This window comes from Euphorbia lathyris, chromosome 3 (genome assembly GCF_963576675.1).
Source record: "Euphorbia lathyris chromosome 3, ddEupLath1.1, whole genome shotgun sequence".
Classification (NCBI taxonomy): domain Eukaryota; kingdom Viridiplantae; phylum Streptophyta; class Magnoliopsida; order Malpighiales; family Euphorbiaceae; genus Euphorbia; species Euphorbia lathyris.
Genome location: NC_088912.1, coordinates 24,318,210 through 24,336,850, shown reverse-complemented (window position 1 = coordinate 24,336,850; position 18,641 = coordinate 24,318,210). Strand labels below are relative to the sequence as shown.

General features: G+C 31.9%; 1 protein-coding gene across 5 annotated transcripts; it reads left to right on the top strand.

The window, feature by feature from the left end:
• The first annotated feature begins 2,381 nt into the window (after positions 1-2,381).
• Positions 2,382-5,816, top strand: LOC136221724 (uncharacterized). Of its 5 annotated transcripts, none has more exons than XM_066009159.1 (6): positions 2,382-2,588; positions 3,104-3,430; positions 3,673-3,753; positions 4,105-4,182; positions 4,364-4,502; positions 5,596-5,816. In XM_066009159.1, the coding sequence occupies exons 2-6, from the start codon at positions 3,319-3,321 to the stop codon at positions 5,612-5,614; spliced, it is 429 nt and encodes a 142-aa protein (XP_065865231.1). In that variant the 5' UTR covers positions 2,382-2,588; positions 3,104-3,318; the 3' UTR covers positions 5,615-5,816. The 5 variants fall into 5 exon arrangements, with proteins under 5 accessions (XP_065865231.1, XP_065865230.1, XP_065865229.1 ...); XM_066009158.1 differs by lacking the exon at positions 5,596-5,816 and adding an exon at positions 5,408-5,553 and having other exon boundaries at positions 3,247-3,430; XM_066009157.1 differs by lacking the exon at positions 5,596-5,816 and adding an exon at positions 5,408-5,552 and having other exon boundaries at positions 3,236-3,430.
• Positions 5,817-18,641: the final 12,825 nt, after the last annotated feature.

The following is an 18,641-nucleotide window of genomic DNA, read 5'->3' as shown; positions in this document are numbered from 1 at the left end:
GAACTAATTTTTCTGGAGTTCAAAGGAGTTTTCAATCAAGCTGGTTTGATATGTTTCCATGGTTAGAGTACAGTGTATCCAAAGATGCTGCTTTTTGTTTGTATTGCTATTTGTTTGGTAAAGGAAATAGGTCTGGGGATAAAGCATTTACAGAAATTGGTTTTAAAAATTGGAAGAAAGCTTTAGAAAATTTTAGGGATCATTCAGGTGGTATGTCCAGTCCCCACAAATATGCTACAGACCGGGTTTATGGATTTCAAAATCAAAGGCTGAATATTGAATATATGTTGACAAAGTCAAAGGAAACGAATGCGGTTGCTTATCATACTCATGTCACAACAGTTGTAAAAATTGTTCGTATACTTTTAAAGCAGGGTTTGGCTTTTCGTGGACATGATGAATCGAAAGAATCATTGGAACGAGGTAACTTTCTTGAGCTAATCACATTTTATTGCAATGAGTGTGAAGAAGTGAATAAGGTGATGAACTTAAATGCTCCCAAAAATGATCAAATGACTTCTCATCATATCCAGAAGGATGTAATTAGGGCTTGTGCATCAGAAACCAAAAAAGTTATTTTCAATGAGCTTGGTGGGAAGTTGTTTTCTCTTTTGATTGATGAGTCTCGTGATAGTTCTGTGAAAGAGCAAATGTCTGTTGTTATAAGATTTGTGAATGTACGTGGTGAGGTTCTTGAACGGTTTATTGGGGTTGTACATGTTAGTGACACTTCTGCACAGTCTTTGAAGAAACATATTGATTCTTTCTTTGCAATGCATTAATTGTCTCTCTGTAGACTTAGAGGTCAAGGCTATGATGGAGCTTCTAATATGAGAGGCGAGTTTCATGGACTAAAAACACTCATTTTGAATGAAAATAGGCATGCACATTATGTTCATTGTTTTGCTCACCAACTTCAGTTAGTGGTTGTTGCTGTTGCAGATCATAACATGTTGATATGTGATTTTTTTACTTATTTGTCTATGATTGTGAACACTGTTGGAGCTTCATGTAAAAGGAAAGATGCTCTTCGTCAATCACAACATGATAAAGTAGTGCAGTCTTTAGAAAATGGAGATATTTCTACAGGAAAAGGCAAACATCAGGAAACAAGTTTAGCTCGGCCAGGAGATACCAGATGGGGTTCTCACTATACTACAGTTTCACGTCTTCTTAGTATGTGGAGTTCCGTGATAGAGGTGCTTCATGTTGTATATGCTGATGCAACTGATTATAAGGCTTCAAGCAGTATACATGGTTTGATAAGCAAAATGAAAACTTATGAATTTTGTTTCATTCTTCATTTAATGACACATATTGGGCATGACGAATGTGTTATCACACTCTCTACAAGTGAAGCATCAAAACATTGCTAATGTTGTACGAATGATTAGATTGACGAAGCAGAGTCTGGCAACATTCAGGGAGAGTGGCTGGGAAGAGTTGTGCAAGGAAGTCAGTGATTTTTGTTTAGAAAATGAAATTGAAGTGCCCAATATGGAAGATACTATTACAGATCGAGTTAGAAGGTCTCTTGATGGTGTTCCAAGGACTTATCATCATCACTTTTATGTCGAGATTTTTGTCGAGGTACTTTATTTGTTTTTACTTTTCATATAATGATATAACTATATAACTAATATATAAGCAAGATGTTTGACTTTTTTGTATTTGAAAAACACTAGGTTGTTCATCGTCTTGCTGCAGAAATTGATAATCGTTTTCCCGAGTCAAACACAGAGTTACTTATTTGTATGTCATGTCTTGATCCTACAAATGCTTTTGAGAATTTTGATCACCGACAAGTGCTTCGTCTTGCTGAGTTATATTCAGAAGATTTTTCTTATTGTGATATAATTCAGCTTAAAGAGGAACTCAAACTCTTTATTTCTGAAATGAGATCGAATGCATCATTTTCTAGTTTGATAGATATTGGAGTCCTTGCAAAGAAGATGGTTCAAATGCAGTATCAGTCTCTATTTCCTTTAACATATCGACTTATCGAAATGATTTTGATCTTACCCGTTGCAACCGCTTCTGTTGAAAGATCTTTTTCAGCAATTAAATTTATTAAGACTGATTTGCGCAACAAGATGGGTGATGACTTTCTCACAGATTGTATGATGTGTTACGTTGAGAAAAGAATTTTTGTCGGTGTTGAAAATGAAGCAATTGTGCAAAATTTTCAGAGCATGGCAAATTGGAGGGGTAAATTGCCACTTGTTAGGCATTAATTTTCTTACTGTAAGTACACATACTTTTTACTATCATTTTATGATATAATTTGTTTATTATATTATTCATTTTATTTTGATGAATATGTTGAAGTAGTATTTAAATTTTTTTTGTCCACTGTCTAGCCCCTCGCCCTTGTCTCAGTTTACAGTTTACAGAGTCTTTCCACGTTTTGATAACTGCTCCCCCTTATCTTGCTTTCCATAAACTAATTCATAGACTTAATTTTTATTTCTCACAGTATCACCTCCTCTGCCGCGCTAGATTGCCTTCTCGGTTCGTTGTCCATCTCTTCTGCTCTTTCATTGTCTTCCTCTTCATCGGCACTTTGGTCATCTCAAATTTTGGAAGAGGTAAATTGATCAACTTTTTTTTTTATTGTATCTCTTCAAACACCACCTTATCTTTCTTCTTGAAATCTAATTTACAGGTTCAATTTCATCAATGTATGTTATGGGTACCTTCTCTCGTGTTTTTGTTTCAAAGATTAACACATCCACTTTTCTGCGATTTGTTAACAGTGACTTTGCTTCAATCTCTCCATTCCATTTCCCTTTTTCTTTTCTATGTATTATAATTCTCTGATTTTCTTGGGTTTTGGTATGGATTTTTGTTATCTCTTCTATTTTGTTCATCATTAATTTGCATTGTTTTAAGGTTTCAAATTGCTTCTTGTGACTGCAACGTCAATTGAGTTTCTCTAGGTTATGATAGTTTTCCCCAAATTTAAATTTGGGAAAAACTATTTAAGATGCTTTAAATTATATAAATCTCCTTCTTTTAGCAATGTTGTTCATCTGATTTGTTTTGTTTGTTGAATATTTGAAATTACCAACTTGATCTATTCCTATTTGTATCTTTTGTGCAGAAAAAGGAGGTAAACCAGTTAAAATTCAAGATTGGCAAAGTCTTCACATTTTTTAAGGATTTATGGTTTATTATAATCCTCATTTCCCCATGATACTTATTTATTTTAATTTCATACCTTTTTTATTTTTAGTTTCTTTTTAGGTTTCTGATTGGGTTGCTGCCCTTGAAGGAGAAGGGAAAGAGCTTGCAAAATAGGGTCAATTGATAAGTGTTATGGAGGTGGAGAAGATTGAGAGCAGCAAGCGTAGTAATGGCAGTTGCTGGGGGTGGGGATGGGATTTTGTAAATTTTGTAGCAAGAAGGTATTCAAATCAAAATGAAACAGGTGATACGATAAATAATATTAATGTGATATCGAGCATATATATTAATTGATTAAAAAATTCTTGCCATTTTATATTAGATAAATTGTTTGTGAACCTGTCATCAAACAGGTGATACAATGAATAATATTAATTTGATCTCCAATTTTGAGGGTACCTTCTTGGTTGCAAGTGTTTCTGGATTTTTGTCACGGTTTGTTCTTTCTACACTTCCCTAATTAGCTCTATTTTTTGTATCATACAGGGGTGACATCCTCCAAGAATGATGGATTTTCTCTCAGCACTGGAGATTTTTCATCTCTTGGTTCCGAAAAAGACAATTCTGGAAAGAACACAAACTCAAGATTTTACATTTACCTTATAACTTATACTACTGTCTGATGCTTTGATGTTGGGCTCTTTCTGAGATTGTCATACTGCTTTTGTGATAGCTAGATTTGCTTTTGACAGCATCTAGAGAAATTGCAGTTTAGAATTTCCATAATATTTCATAGCTCATTAGTAATATTTGTCATGTGGCATTTCTTATGTTCTTATTTTCTGGTTTTATTTGGGTAATAATAAAAGGCACTCAGGTGGAACCAGGGAGGGGTATGAAAGACTTCTTACTTGGACATTTTTATGAGATGATGCATTCATTTTTCTTTGCATTTTGTTTTTGAACTATTTATTACAGATCATGGCTGTCATGGTCGTCTAGGCTCATCCTCTTCTGGAGTAGCATCATTGAAAGAGCATACTGCGGATTCTACAGGTTGTGATACTCTATTGTATTTGAGTTTTTCTAACCTTAATGCAGTTTCTTTTTTATGATAATGGTCATTATGGTGTGCATTCTCACTAAAACATGGGTTGATTTGATGGTTAATCTTATGGTTATTTTAGCTTTTCTGGTGATGTTTCTGTAAATGTGAATGCTATTTCTGGAGGCGCAGGTTCCTGGAGAAAAGAGAGTTCTATGTGTGGTGAAGATGAGATTTCTGGTCTCCATAGCCAAGTCCGGCTAGCTGTTAGATCATTCACTTTTGCCCCATTGGAGCTCAGTGTTCTTGCTGCAAATGATCAGCTCATCATGTAAATATAGTTAACTACTCAATCCTTTATTTTATGGTTTACAATGTGATTTTGGATTGAGACTTTATTTTGATTAAAATCTGGGTATATACGATGATAAATTTACCAATTTAAATTCCCTAACAATTCGGGCAAAGAGATTTGACCATGTTTTTTGAAACCAAAAAGATTATGAATGCTTTTGATATTATGCCTCTTTTTTGTTGTATGTCATTCTCTCCGAAGATGGAAAGATCATAGGTGTTAGACAATTCAGAGTTTGAGAATGATTTCTATTCAATAGGTTTGTTTAATTAATTCTAATCAGACCTTGCAATGTTTTATTTGAGAGCTTTGATGGAGTTTTTGAAACAAAAAGAAAGTTTTTATATTTGGAAAATTAATTTTGGATAAAATAGTTATTTGGGTTGCAGTTCCAATTACTGTGTCCTTTGATTGTTGTTCATTATGCAGATTAAGCTTTGTTCAAACAATACATTTTACACATAATAAATTATTTGAAGGAAAGTTGTCGATTGAACAAGTGAATTGTTTTTTTGTTATTACTGTTTATGCACTAAGAGGGCGAGCCTTGGCGCAACGGTAAACGTTGTTGTCGTGTGACCAAGAGGTCACGGGTTCGAGTCTTAGGAGCGGCCTCATGCCAAATAAATTGGCAAGGGAAGGCTTGCTCCCAGTGTACACTCATATATCTTTGGACGATGCAATTTTTTTATTGCCTACACAGTCATGTATTCATGAAATAAGTGTCTTAGTTGAATTGACGCATTTTGAGTAAGATCTTTTATTCTCTAAAAATTTACCTTATGGATAGATACTTATTATGAATTCAAAAACATTATCACCATAGATTTCTTTTATATAATGCATGTCTCAGTTCAAATTTATACATGTAAATGTTTCAGGTTTCTATTGCCTCATTTTCAAGCCTTATGTAGGCATAATGTTGGGTCCTTTTGATATGCTATTGAGATTGAGCTATATCTTTGAGGGATTTGCGTTGCTTGATTTATTTTTCCTGGATGCGTGATATAGCAATGTTCTGCTTTTAGTGTTATGCCTGATGATCACAGAATATTGATGATAAATGCAGAACTGTAAGCCCATATTAGAACAATGATTGCTCAATTGATCAAGCATCAGAGACAACTCTTTCGTATTCTGTTGATGCAAAACCCAAATTATGGCTGCCTGTAAATGAGTTAGGAGAATCATTGATTTTCTTTTGACTCAATCATACGTTAAATTAATTTTCAGATTTAAATGGAGTCAATATGTCTTGGTTGTTTTATTGGACATGATCATACTTAATAGGCAATGACAATTATTTTACATGTCACATTATATTTATTCGTCTCTCTATGCGGCAATTTCAAGAGTTAAAAAAAGAAAAAAAAAGTTGACATATAATCATAATTAGAAGGCAAAAATCATATTTAAGTTTCTGAATTTTACCTGTTTTAAGGATTAAGTCTTTGATCAATTATTTTTTTATATTGAGTCCTTAATCATTGATTCTGTTATGGATTCGGTTCTTATTTAACTTTTCTTTCGAATTTAGACGATACACATCATTAGGGCGATTCGAATTATTGATGTGGACAAATAAACATAAGAGTTTATTGATTAGGATAGATAGAGAATAAAAAGTAACAAAAAGTTACAAAAAATTTCCAATATGTTTTTCCAAAGTCGGTCTTCTCCTTTCCCATTTTGTGATTTTCAGCATTAGAATCGCCAAATCGATCTTCTTCTTTCCCATTTTGTGATTTTCAGCACTAGAATTGCCAAGTCGATCTTCTCTCTCAAACTCACTAAAAAGTTAAATAAATGCCAAATCTATAATAAAATCAATGATCAATGGCTTAATGTGAAAAATAAATTGATCAGAGGCTTGATACTGAAAATAGGTAAAGTTTAGGATATTTATTATACTTTTTACCTAATTAAAAATAGAGTTTCTAATAGAGTTTTTCTTATAAATTTTAATCATTTATTATATTTAATTATATTCTTCGAAAAAAATATATATATATAATTATATCAGTTTACTATAAATATTGAATATTCATTCAATTTTATATTTAATTTTTTTAATAGATAAATATATTGGTTAAAATGGAAAAAAATAATAACCATGTGCAGTAGGTTCAAAATGATATTGTTTTTCTTTTTTTTAGGTCAAACAAAATCGTAATATTTAAAAAAATGTAAAAATAAAATTATTAATTAAAAATATATCTTTCCGATAATTAATTTTTATTAGTAAATTATAACTATAATATTTATATTTTTAAAGATGAATCTGTGTAAAAATAAAATAAAAATGTATCTTTAATTAATTTTAATTAATAAACTATACATATAAATAATGAATCCGTGTATAGCACGGGTTAAAATAACTTGAAAATAGAAGCAATTAAGTTCCAGGTTGAGCCTATGGGATTTCACACCAATGGTTTATGAATTATTACAAGCTCCATCCATAATATTATTCTGGTATAAATGTCTTCATGATAAGTTAGTCTCAGTGTATGTTTTGCTTTTGGAGTATAATTACTCATTCTATGATAGCTTACTCTCACATTATTTCCTTCCCTTCCAATAATTTTGATGCTTTAATGGTCAGAGATTGAAAAAGGTACCTCATCTATGAAAGGCTATTCAGAACTCTGCTCCATAATTAGAAATCTGATTATTCACTTCAGATTTATCTAATTCATATTTTCTATTTCTCAATTTTTCCCATTTGTAACATCCATGTTTTTAATTTGTATCTGATTTTCTTCTGCATGTTCAAATTGCAAATTAGATTTAGTTTTGGTCGGCTTAATTGAATTCAACAATTACTAAAAAATAACATGGTTCTCGCGAGTATTTTCATCCATGTGAAACTCCTCATATTTAGATTGCGTAGAAGATAAGCTTAACTTTAGTGGGTTTTTTTATGATTCAATATAAAATGGAACTTCCATCTGGTTAGACACTGTACCGTTTGAAAATTATTTAGAATTTTATGATATTAACATCCATCAATGCTGGAATGTGTTCATGTTGCTCCTGCTGTACCCTATGAGAAATTTGGTTTTTGATTCATTAGGATAGTAGGGAGGCCCATGGTTTGGTTGATCCATTATGTTGTTAGAGTATTTAAGTTCCTAATCATTAGTGAGTGTTTTTTACGTGTTGATAGTAGCAAAAGAGAAAAATGTATCTTATAAATTATAATGCTGATTCTTTTCACATAATATATAAATAACCTATTATCTTATTAGATTAAATTTGTCTTTAATTTTCTTCATATGAATTTTCATGAGTTTTGTATTTATTTAGGCATAATCCAAGAAACATGTAGAAGCGAGAGGAAAAAAGACAAGTGATTGGAAATGAAAGAAGGTAGAATGAGGATGGTCTTGCTACTTTAAAATCGAAAAATATATAAAATGAAGATAGTGTAAGCAGCGGACGTCTCACCTCACGAATTTCATTTATATTATTGTTTTTTAGTTATATGTTTCATATATTTTTCAAGCTAATGGGGTAAAGAAATCTTGTATGACCTTTAAATTTTAACCAACACTTTTAATTTAATAATTTAGTCTTTTTTTTTTTTTTGTTACAAGGTAAGAAATTCTCAAATTGTTGATTCTAATTTGATATTATATCTGTATAAATCATTTTGTCCAAAATCTACCATAATTTTTAGTAAAATAATTTGATTTTTTTTTATTTCAATATAAAATTATAATGCGTTTCCAATCCCGTGCATTGCACGGGTGTTCATACTAGTAGTAATGTTAACATTAATGTTTTAAATAGTGTAATTTTATCCTTAATATTTGAGCAAAGAACAAATTTACATCTAACTTTAACAAATTGAATCAATTTGAGAAATAATTCATCAAACAATCTTCTCAGTCATGAAGATTGTTATCTACACTTTGCACATGTGTATCATTTTTATCAATCATTAATACTAAACCAGAAACATATGAATAGATGTAATTAAAAAAAATTATACTATATATGGTAAAATTGTACAATTTTAGTAAAATATAGTATAAAGAGTGGATACAGTATGAGCCTAAATCAGAATACACACCATCCAACTAGTTTTTGGAAAAGATTTTGGGAGTTGAAGGTGTCGAGCAAGACGCGAAATCTCATATGACATGCTTGCAAATGTTGTGTTCTTCGCAACTCATCTGACCGTTTTATGGCAACAAGGAATAGTATTATATCTTGTCATGTGGACCATTTACTTGCCGAGGGTCTTAGCATGAGAGAAGTCCTTAGTTGGTTAAAAATCGTGGCCTTAATGATGTCATTATAGAAACAGACTCACAACTCCTGATAAATAATTTACATTATCAAGATGTGTTTGTTTGTAGTTTTGGTGTGATTGTATCTAGACTTGGGCATGGGCCGGGCCTGTCGGGCTTTTAATAAAGCTTGACGAGCCCAAGCCCAGCCCAGCCCGCAAGAAATTTAATCGGGCTTGGACTGGCTCGGGCCTAAGATATGAATCCCAAACTCGTCCGTCCAAGCTCATTTATATTTATATATTATAATTTTTATATATATATATATTATAATTTATATAAATATCACAGCTAAAACTTAAGTTATTAATTTATAAATTTATATAAAAAATATATATATATATATATATATATATATATATATATATATATATATATATATATATATATATATATATATATAGTATATCGGGCCGGGCCGATGTAAAATTCGTAAAGCCCAAACTCGTCCAGTTTTTGACGGGCCTATACGGGCTTGGGCCGGGCTAGGTTTGACAACATTTTCATATGTCCAAGCACGGCTAAGTGGGTCTGGGCCTGGCAGGCCGGACGGGCTCACTAGCCCATGTCCAGGTCTAATTGTATCTGATTGTAAATCCATATATTGGATCTTGAGAATAATAATGTATCTTTTATCAAGAGGTCCGCAATCAATGTTGCCGATGTATTAGCCAAAGCGAATTGTTCTATGTAGATTGGTTTGTGAACAATGTTAAAAAAATGGGGTTGAAGGCCAGTTCTGAGGTCTGTTTTCTAAACTTCTCCTAAGAAATTATTAAGTTAGAGATGGAGAAGCAATGTGTATAAGTGAAGCACTGAGTTGGTTAAGATGTGAGATTGATTCGGATACTTCTACGGTAGTTAATCTTAGGGAATGGCCTTTTAGGTCTGCTTATAGTTTTATATTAGAAGACTGTAAATCTATGTTAAGTTCTTTAAATGACGTTAGTGTCAATTTCGTTAGCCGTTCTGCGAAGTGTAGCCCATAAATTTGCTCGGGCTGCCTACTCAATGTCAGGATTGATGGAATGGTCCTTAAGACCTTCTCATTTTATTTGTTCTACATTGTATTCTTATTTTCATTAATAAAATTTTCTAAATAGTAAAATTGTTCAGGATTGTCAACCTTAGAAGTATTTTTTACACATTATGTCAAAATCAAATAATTACAAACAGTTTTTCATGATAAGCTCTAAAATGTCATTGTTTTCAGAAAAGAAGCTAAAGAGGGTGTTTGTTTCAGCTTTTCGGATGAGCGTTTAGTGTTTCACTCCAAACTGCTGGAAATATAGCATTTGGTTAGGTTTGTATAACCGCAGCGTTTAGCATTTTCTCTGAAAACTGCAACGTTTTGGAGCGTTTCACGAAAAGCTCATATTTGGAGCTTTTCATAAACAGCTGTTTGCAGTTAGTTGTTATTGACAGAATTATCCTTCTTATTTCCACAAAATATGTTTATTCTTTAACATTATTTATATTTCTACAACATAATTACCGGAAAACAAGATTTTATTGCGTTTAATAATTTTTTTATATAGATTATTTTTTATTAATTTGTGTAACACATTTTTTATTTTATGATAGGATAAGGTGTAAAAATACCCCGATATTGTCTTTTGTACAAGTTGGATAAAAAAAATTCAATATTTTCATCGAATTTATAAATATTAATTTTCAATTTTATTATTAAATCACAAAAAAATATGAAATATGTTTTTTAGAATTACTGGTATGTGCAATTGGTGTATAATAAGAAATAAAATATCTATGTTTTCTAATAATATCTGAAATCGACCCAACTTGCCAATGTTAGAGGTAAAATTGCTCTTAACTGCCAGCGGTATGGGTAAAATTGCACCATTTTAGACATTAAGAGTAAAATTATTTCTAGTTGTAAACGTTATGTGTATTTTTTCACATTTTTCCTTTTATAATTTCATCGTTGATTAATTTAAAACATGTCCATTTTAAATCCGAACAGCAACAGTTCAATATAATTTTACCAAACACTAGTATTTAAACAGCTAATAACAAACAGCTAACAGCAACAGCTAACAGTTTACTGCAACTGCAAACAGCTAACAGCAACCGCAACAGCTATTAGCTAACAGCGGAACCAAACAGGCCCAAAAGCTACTGTTTTATAAACCTAACCAAACAACATATTTCATGCGGTTTGAAGTGAAACGTTAAAAAATGCTCCAAAAAGTTAAAACAAACACTCCCTAAATGCAATACTTTTTTATCATATTAATGCAACAAAATTTTAAATGCAAATGCATCGTTTTTTTTACAAAAGCCACGATTTTCTATTTGCAAATGCAACGCTTTTCTAATATAAAAACAAGATTTTTTCAAACTATTGCAAGAATTTTTAGTTTACAAATGCAAATATATTTAAAGGCAACCATATTTAAAAAATTATTTTTTGTCAATTTATTTAGATAGAAGAGAACCATATATATATATATATCAAATACACATAAACAATATAAAAGTATAATAAAATGATGTAGATTGCAAATGCTTTATCCCAAACTTATATAGTTCAATGTAGCGGTGAGTATAGTTCGGTATAATTCGAAGATTTAAAAATTTTCAGAATTGTATGTAATAAAGTCAATGATACAATTCGATTCGGTCCTAAATTCAATGTTCAATTTGGTTCTAGATTTTTTTTTCGGATATTCAGTTTAGTTCTAGAATCTCCAACTTATTTACTCAATAATATTAAGAATTTGAAAATCTTGGTTCAGTATAATTCGGGGATTTGAAAATCTCCAAAATTGTATCTAATAAAATCAATGATACAATTCGATTCGGTATAGAAAAAATTTAATGGTTCAATCTGGTTCTGGATTTTTTTTTCAGATATTCGATCTAGTTCTAAAATATCCAACATATTTACTTTATAATATTAGGAATATGAAAATCTCCCAAATTATACCTAATTAAGTCAACATGTACAATTTAGTCATATAGAAAAAGTCAATGGTTCAATTTTAGATCTTTTTTCGAATATTCAGTCCAGTTCAAAAATGTCTGATAGATCCACGCTCAGCCCTAATTCATCACATTGCCAATGGACATGGCTCCTCGAAAAGTGTAAGGGTATACTAATTCAAGCTCATCAACAATCATGTGTCTAACTAACAATATGCTCTTCAAACTCATAAAAACTTATATAGAAGATAATTTAAATACCAGGCCATCAAAGAGCATCTCTATTTTACTCTCATGCTACATAAAGCAGTTCATGTTTTCTGAACTGCTTTTTACATGTGAAACTCTAGCAGCAGTTAATAGTGGAGTCAGGATTTCAGATTTGGGTGGCTAATTTTAATTCTGCAGTTTGTGGTAATTTTTTAAAAACCTCCAACCTGATAGAACTGCTTCATTTTAGTGTATTGACTAAAAATTAAAAGTGACCGATGTGAAAAGCATAAACATATTTCATTTTCTATATGTTCAACGCTTATTTCCTAAATTAAAACACCTAAATTTTCATATTTTTGATACGTTGATTGCTAAAAAATTAAAAATGCTAACCTTAAAAGAAGTAGATATATTTAATGTTTTATAAATTCAACATTAATTTATTAAAAAATTGTTAATTCGAAAAAAATAGTTCAAAAAGAGTTATTGGAAAAAAACAATTTATCTAAAATAATAATTTAAAAGAATTGTAGGAAAAAAAATTAGAAATAAAAGTCAAAGAATAAGGTTGAACGGGTTTGAACCCGTAACTTTTTACAACAAAATGTAAACATATCCCTTAACTAACACAACCAACAACCAGTTTAACGTATTGTAAAAAGGGTAAATTATAAAAATGGGTCAAATGGGAGGCCCATTTATATATTTAACCCATTTACTCAACCTACTATATATCTAGACTGATTTTGTGTGACTTTCCCATAATACCACTAACCTTCCCACTTTCCCCTTACGCGAACGTTCTCTCCCCTCTTCTCCTTGGGTGCGCGAAACGGCTGTTGGCTCCGCCATTAATGATTCCAAGACTTTTGATCTTCCTATATTCCTTTAAATTGCATGAAAACTGCACCATTTCTCCAAATTACAATGTATTTCTCTTTTTCCTCTCTTCATCTCTTGATTCTCCAACTTCCAAATCCTAGCAAACGAAGCCATGCTTCTTCATCTTCCTATTCCTGCTCGTTACTTGGTTTCTTTCTTCTTGTTACCATCAAAGAAATGGTTATTCTACGTTATTTCCATCGTTTTTCCCAGTTTATCATATTGTTATTGTCGCTTTTAAGAGTGGAAGGCACGAAAAATGTAAGTATCTGCTGTTTTTTCTGCGTTTTTCCATGAAATCACTTCGCGTAGTCGATGATTTCGTGAAGATCTGCGAAGAGAAAAAGCTTGAAACGTGCTGATCTACTTCGCGAATCGATTAGTTCGCGAAGTCTACGAGTAGAAAAGTTCATGATTTCACTCGCAGACTTCGCGAAAGCATCAATATGCGACGTAGATCGTCACGTTTCAGACCTCGCATACCTCGCGAAAACATCGATTAGCGAAGTAAAATCATCTCTTTCCCTACACATTTACATTCGCATGGTTCGCTAATCCTCATTTCGCGAAGCCAAAATCGTCTTTTTCCCTGCCTAACACGATTAATTTTTCCTGAAGGTGGTTGATTACATAACATCCCTTTCTAGAAGGCAACGTCCTCGGATGCAGGGGAGATGACTTTCCCTCCTGTATAGGGAGAAATTTCCCTCAAGATTGGCACATTCACTTTGAAATGACTGGTTTGGAGAGATTGTGCCAATCTTGGTGTGCACCATGGGACACGTCCATCCCAAAAGGTCCGGACTTCCATTTTTCATCCCAAAAGGTCTGGACTTTTTGTAGAGAGAGAAATTTCCGTCCAGATTAGTCAGGTTCACTTTGAAGTGATTTGTTAGGAGTTTATTGTGGCAATCTTGTTATAAATTTTGATAATGTTATGATTTTAATGTTGTTATTGTGGCAATCTTGTTGTAAATTTTAATAATGTTATGATTTTAATGTTAGAATCCGTTGTTGTTTGGCATTTTTTGTTATATACCACTTCGTGAATTAGCTTCAAAACACATCCAGACTTCGCATATGCTAATTAAATTCATCAACTAAACCAAACATTAGCTTCGCAGGCTTCACATATGCTAATTAAATTTATCAAGTAAACCCAAAGATTAGCTTTGCAGGCTTCACATAAGATCGAATCTGTGAAGTCAGACGGGAGGGAGACAGGCACGCGTAAATATTGAGGGTATTATGGAAAAGTCACACAAAAACAGTCTAGATATGTAGTAGGTTGAGTAAATGGGTTAAATATATAAATGGGCCTCCCATTTGACCTAGTTTTGTAATTTTTCCTTGTAAAAATACTAGGAACATGTCTTAATATATTAAAATTATGGAGGTTATCAACTACTAAACAGAATTTACTCAAGCGTGGAGCTAACAGCCGAGGTACACTTTTCCTTTAGTTAGTCCTTTTGATTCGATACCTAGACTTAAAACCAGATTTATTACGACAGAGTATATTTATCCATTAATTGGCTCTTTTGAGTGTTAACTCGATGCACATCATGCTACTTCTTTTCGAGTCTCTTTCTCTAGAGCAAAAAGGTTAAGTATCATTAGGGCACGAACGTACATATTAGCAGGAGTACTGGCACCCCAAATCAAAAATAAAAAGTAAAATTAAAAAAATGAAATTACCTTTTTCTAACTTTTATCTATAAAGGATCTTTCCCTCTCCCTCTCGATTTAAAAGAGTAGAAGGAACATTAGTACAAACCATATACATCATGTCCAAGTAAAAGCCACGTACTGGAATATTCGTGAAGAAGCTTCAATCCTGCTTTCTCCTCATTAGCCACTTTCTGAATGAGCTTCCAGGTTTCGGCATTAAGATCAGGATTTTAAGTCGAAATAGTTATGGAAGCTCGAACTATTTCGACTTACAATTTGGTGTTATTTGAATACCGTATATATTCCATCCAGTACTTGTTAAAAAATAGCATTTCTCCTAGGCTATTTTTAGCTAAATAGTCCCATTACCGCAAATTAGCTTTAAATATAAAACTCGAGTAACATGGTATTATATAATTCTACGTTCAAAAGTTTATAATCTTATCCGGCAGAAAATATTTTTTTAGATGTATAATATGACTATAAAATTATAAAAAATTTATTTCAAACCGTAAAAGATACAATTTATATACAGATGAAATTAGTAACTCTCTATCAACTGAATTAGATAATGTTTGCAATTAACTAATTTTGTAAGAAAGAATAAATATCAGGATAAATATGATTTATTGAAATAGAAGAAAAGGGATTGAATCTACGTATTAACTTGAAAGTTGATATAATAAGAGAATTAAAATAAAAGGAAGAAAGAGAAAGGCGTAGCAATCATAAATACTATATAACTCAATTATAAAAACGAAAATATAAGGCATGGTTTGGTAACCGAATGTTAATGGAGATTCATTGTCTTATTTGATTATTATTTTTTTTGTAATGGAATCACAAATACATTATTTAATTTTTTTTTTTGCAAATTTATATAATGGACATTACAAATAAAATAGACATGAATTCTCAATACGGTTAACCTTTGTATTTTTTTTATTACTAATAGTGAAATACGAAAAAAAACTTGAAAACATAGAAAACAAAAAAAAATACGAACAAGGGAAAAACGTGAAACACCGAAAACGAGAAAAAATGCAGAAAAACGCAAAAATAGAAAAACGGGAAAGGAGAAAATGTTGAAGTAGAGAGACTAAAATTGTAATTTAATAAGGACTGACTTTATAAATTATGAGGACTAGATATAATTTGGGAAATTTTTTTACGCGAATATAATGGTACATAACACTCTCTTTTTATTTCTTTATATTACTCACCAACACACACCAAAAATTACAATGAGAAAAATAACCAGCTCTAATTTATAGAGCATTAAACACCATTTAAACCATACAATTGGATGTGTATAAAACTTCTACGGCTTCACCTTTCATTTCCACAAAATTAGTCAATTCTTATAACTAGTCTACTGACATATGACTTTTTTATTATTTGATATGCCATTGTGATTGTTGTTGTATCAACAACAAATCATCCAAAGTCATCCACGTGATCTTTGCTTTCATATTGATTTAATTATTTTTTTTCTTTTTTAATATAAAATTATGTTTATTATTTTAACAGAAAAAACATGAAAAGAGAAAAAACGAGGGAAACAACGGAAAAAGCGAAACAACACAAAAAACGAAAAACATGAAAAATGAAAAAAAGGGGAAAACAAGAAAACACAAAAAAAGCGGAAAAATGTGAAAATCAAATAAAAAGAGAAAAATACAAAAAAAAACAAATACAAAAAGAAAAATACAAAAAACATGAAAATTGCATTTAACTAAATAAACATACATATTATAACGAAAATTGCACTTTATCAATTTTATTAAAATTTGTGAACCAAATATGATAATAGAATCAGTATTCGATTCTATTACATTACACCTTTGATTACATTACAACCTTTATTATATTACGTTGCAATATAAAGTACCAAACGGATCCTAAGAAATTAGAGTGAATTTTTCATGTCTCTTTTTTCTTGAATTTATTTATTTATGTATACTCAAGTTCCCTTTTTGTTTGAGATATTCTAGCAATTAGGAGGATTAGGGATCTTGCACTTGGCTGGGAGTTGAAAGGCAAGATTAGGATCAATCTGAATAGAAGGAAAGATAGATGAATTCTTCATATTGCAAAGGCACCGGAAATCTGCTAGTGCCAAGGCTGAGCAGCACTGACTGGTCGGTGGGGATGGGTTTGGTGGAGTACTTGCTGGCCTACATGCTATTAGCCCTGACATTGGCACATTGCATACCAATATGTTTTGACCATGGCTTCTTCCTATGCCTATGCTTATAAGCATCACACATACAATGTAAACAAAAACAATTCTCTTCACTCCCATTTTGTTTTCAAGTTTTTGAGGTGAACAAGAGACTTTGGGTTTGGTCTATATATAGATGAATCAGGAAGGAAGGATTGAAACTTGATTAAGTCTTCATTTTAGGGTAATTACACTTATCACCCTCAATATAAGTCTTATTTCATTGAGGCATAACCGCTCTTAAAAAACAAGGCTGCCTAGGTGGTGGATATTGAGAACTCGTCCCGCTTTTCTTCGATAAATCATTCTGATGGTTTTTTTGTCCCCTAGACGATTTTTAGCCGTATGGACACCGTCTAGACCGCTTAGGTGCCACCTAAATGACGATGAACAAAAGTATTTGCTATTATATATATATATATATATTTTTTGGTAGGCAAAGGAAAGAAAAAACAAAAAAAAACCAAAACATTAGCCCGGGATTAGCCTGGGAAAGCTAACCTCAACCCGATCCTCAGAAAGCAAGGAATAAAGGAAATCCGGAGGAGACGAGAAGGTAGTGACTCCCAGCATCCTCACCTGACCCTCAGCCGCAAGGCGGTCAGCAACCCTGTTCTGCTCCCTAAAGACATGCTCAAAGTTGATAGAATCAAAGGAAGAACATAACTTTTTGATATCTTTGACTAAATTTTGGTTGCTCAGACATAAGACCTTCTTTTCAGAGATCATCTTAACAGCTTCAAGGTTATCCGATTCCACCAGAAGATTCTTTAAACCCAGATTTTTAGCGAGCCTTAGACCAGAGAAAATACCCCAGAGCTCAGCAGAGAAGGAAGATCCCATTCCAAGGTTCTGAGCAAAGTCAGACACCCAAGCACCTACAGCGTCTCTCAAGACCCCACCAGCCGCAATTAGGGCTATGCATAATGCGGTAAAAACCGCAAAACCGAACCGAACCGCATACAATTTCGGTTTTCGGTTCGGTTTTATTATCATTCGGTTCGGAAATCGGTTTGATTTTTTAGGATATATCGGTGTTTGGTTCGGTTCGGTTTTACAAAAAATACTGAAAAACCGAACCGAACCGATTATATGTACAATAATACAAATTATATCATACGGTTTACAAATTGTGATAGATTAATAAGATAAAAAAAAATTCAAAGGAAGTGCAAATATTAAATTTACTACACATTCCTATGTCAAATTTATACTGTGTTTATGAGTTTAGATTTTCAAGTATTTATTAATCCCTAGGCCTAGGTAATAGAGAGCCAATCCATATTAAATGGAAAATTCTAGACAACTGTTGGTATTCTGCCTTTTCCTCTTCCTCTTCTAATATATACTCTGATTTTTCACTTGTTCTCTTCTCTCTATCTATACGGCTACCACTCCTAAAACATAAATTATATTCTTTCAATTCAAACACTTTTGAACATGACTAATAGCTGCTCTTTTTGTGCAGCTTCTCTTTTAAAAACAGAAGCTGTTCTTTTAGCAACACTTGATATATATATTTCATGATAAAAATTTATGATTTTTCAAATTATTAAATAAAATTCGGTTAATTCGGTTTAAAACCGAACCGAACCGAAAATATCGGTTCGGTTTGACTTCGGTTTATAAACATATTCGGTTTTGCATCGGTTCAATTTTTTTTACTAATTCGGTATTCGGTTAATTCAGTTCGGTTCGGTTCGGTTCGGGTTTGTACCGATGCACAGCCCTAGCCACAATCCTACCATCCGACAAGCAGGAACCATCAGAGTTTAACTTCACAGTTTTATTTTTTTATAAATTATATATAAATAATTATAATTATAATAAATAATGATAAATTACTGAAATGAACTGAACTGAATTCTACTGAACTGAACTGAA

What these genes read in the sequence shown, in the direction of transcription:
- LOC136221724 (XM_066009158.1), top strand. Translation starts at nt 3,319, where the DNA reads ATGGAGGTGGAGAAGATTGAGAGCAGCAAGCGTAGTAATGGCAGTTGC. An exon ending in TTCCGAAAAAGACAATTCTG is followed by an intron (nt 3,754 to 4,104) that starts GAAAGAACACAA and finishes TATTTATTACAG; the next exon opens with ATCATGGCTGTCATGGTCGT. An exon ending in GCATACTGCGGATTCTACAG is followed by an intron (nt 4,183 to 4,363) that starts GTTGTGATACTC and finishes CTGGAGGCGCAG; the next exon opens with GTTCCTGGAGAAAAGAGAGT.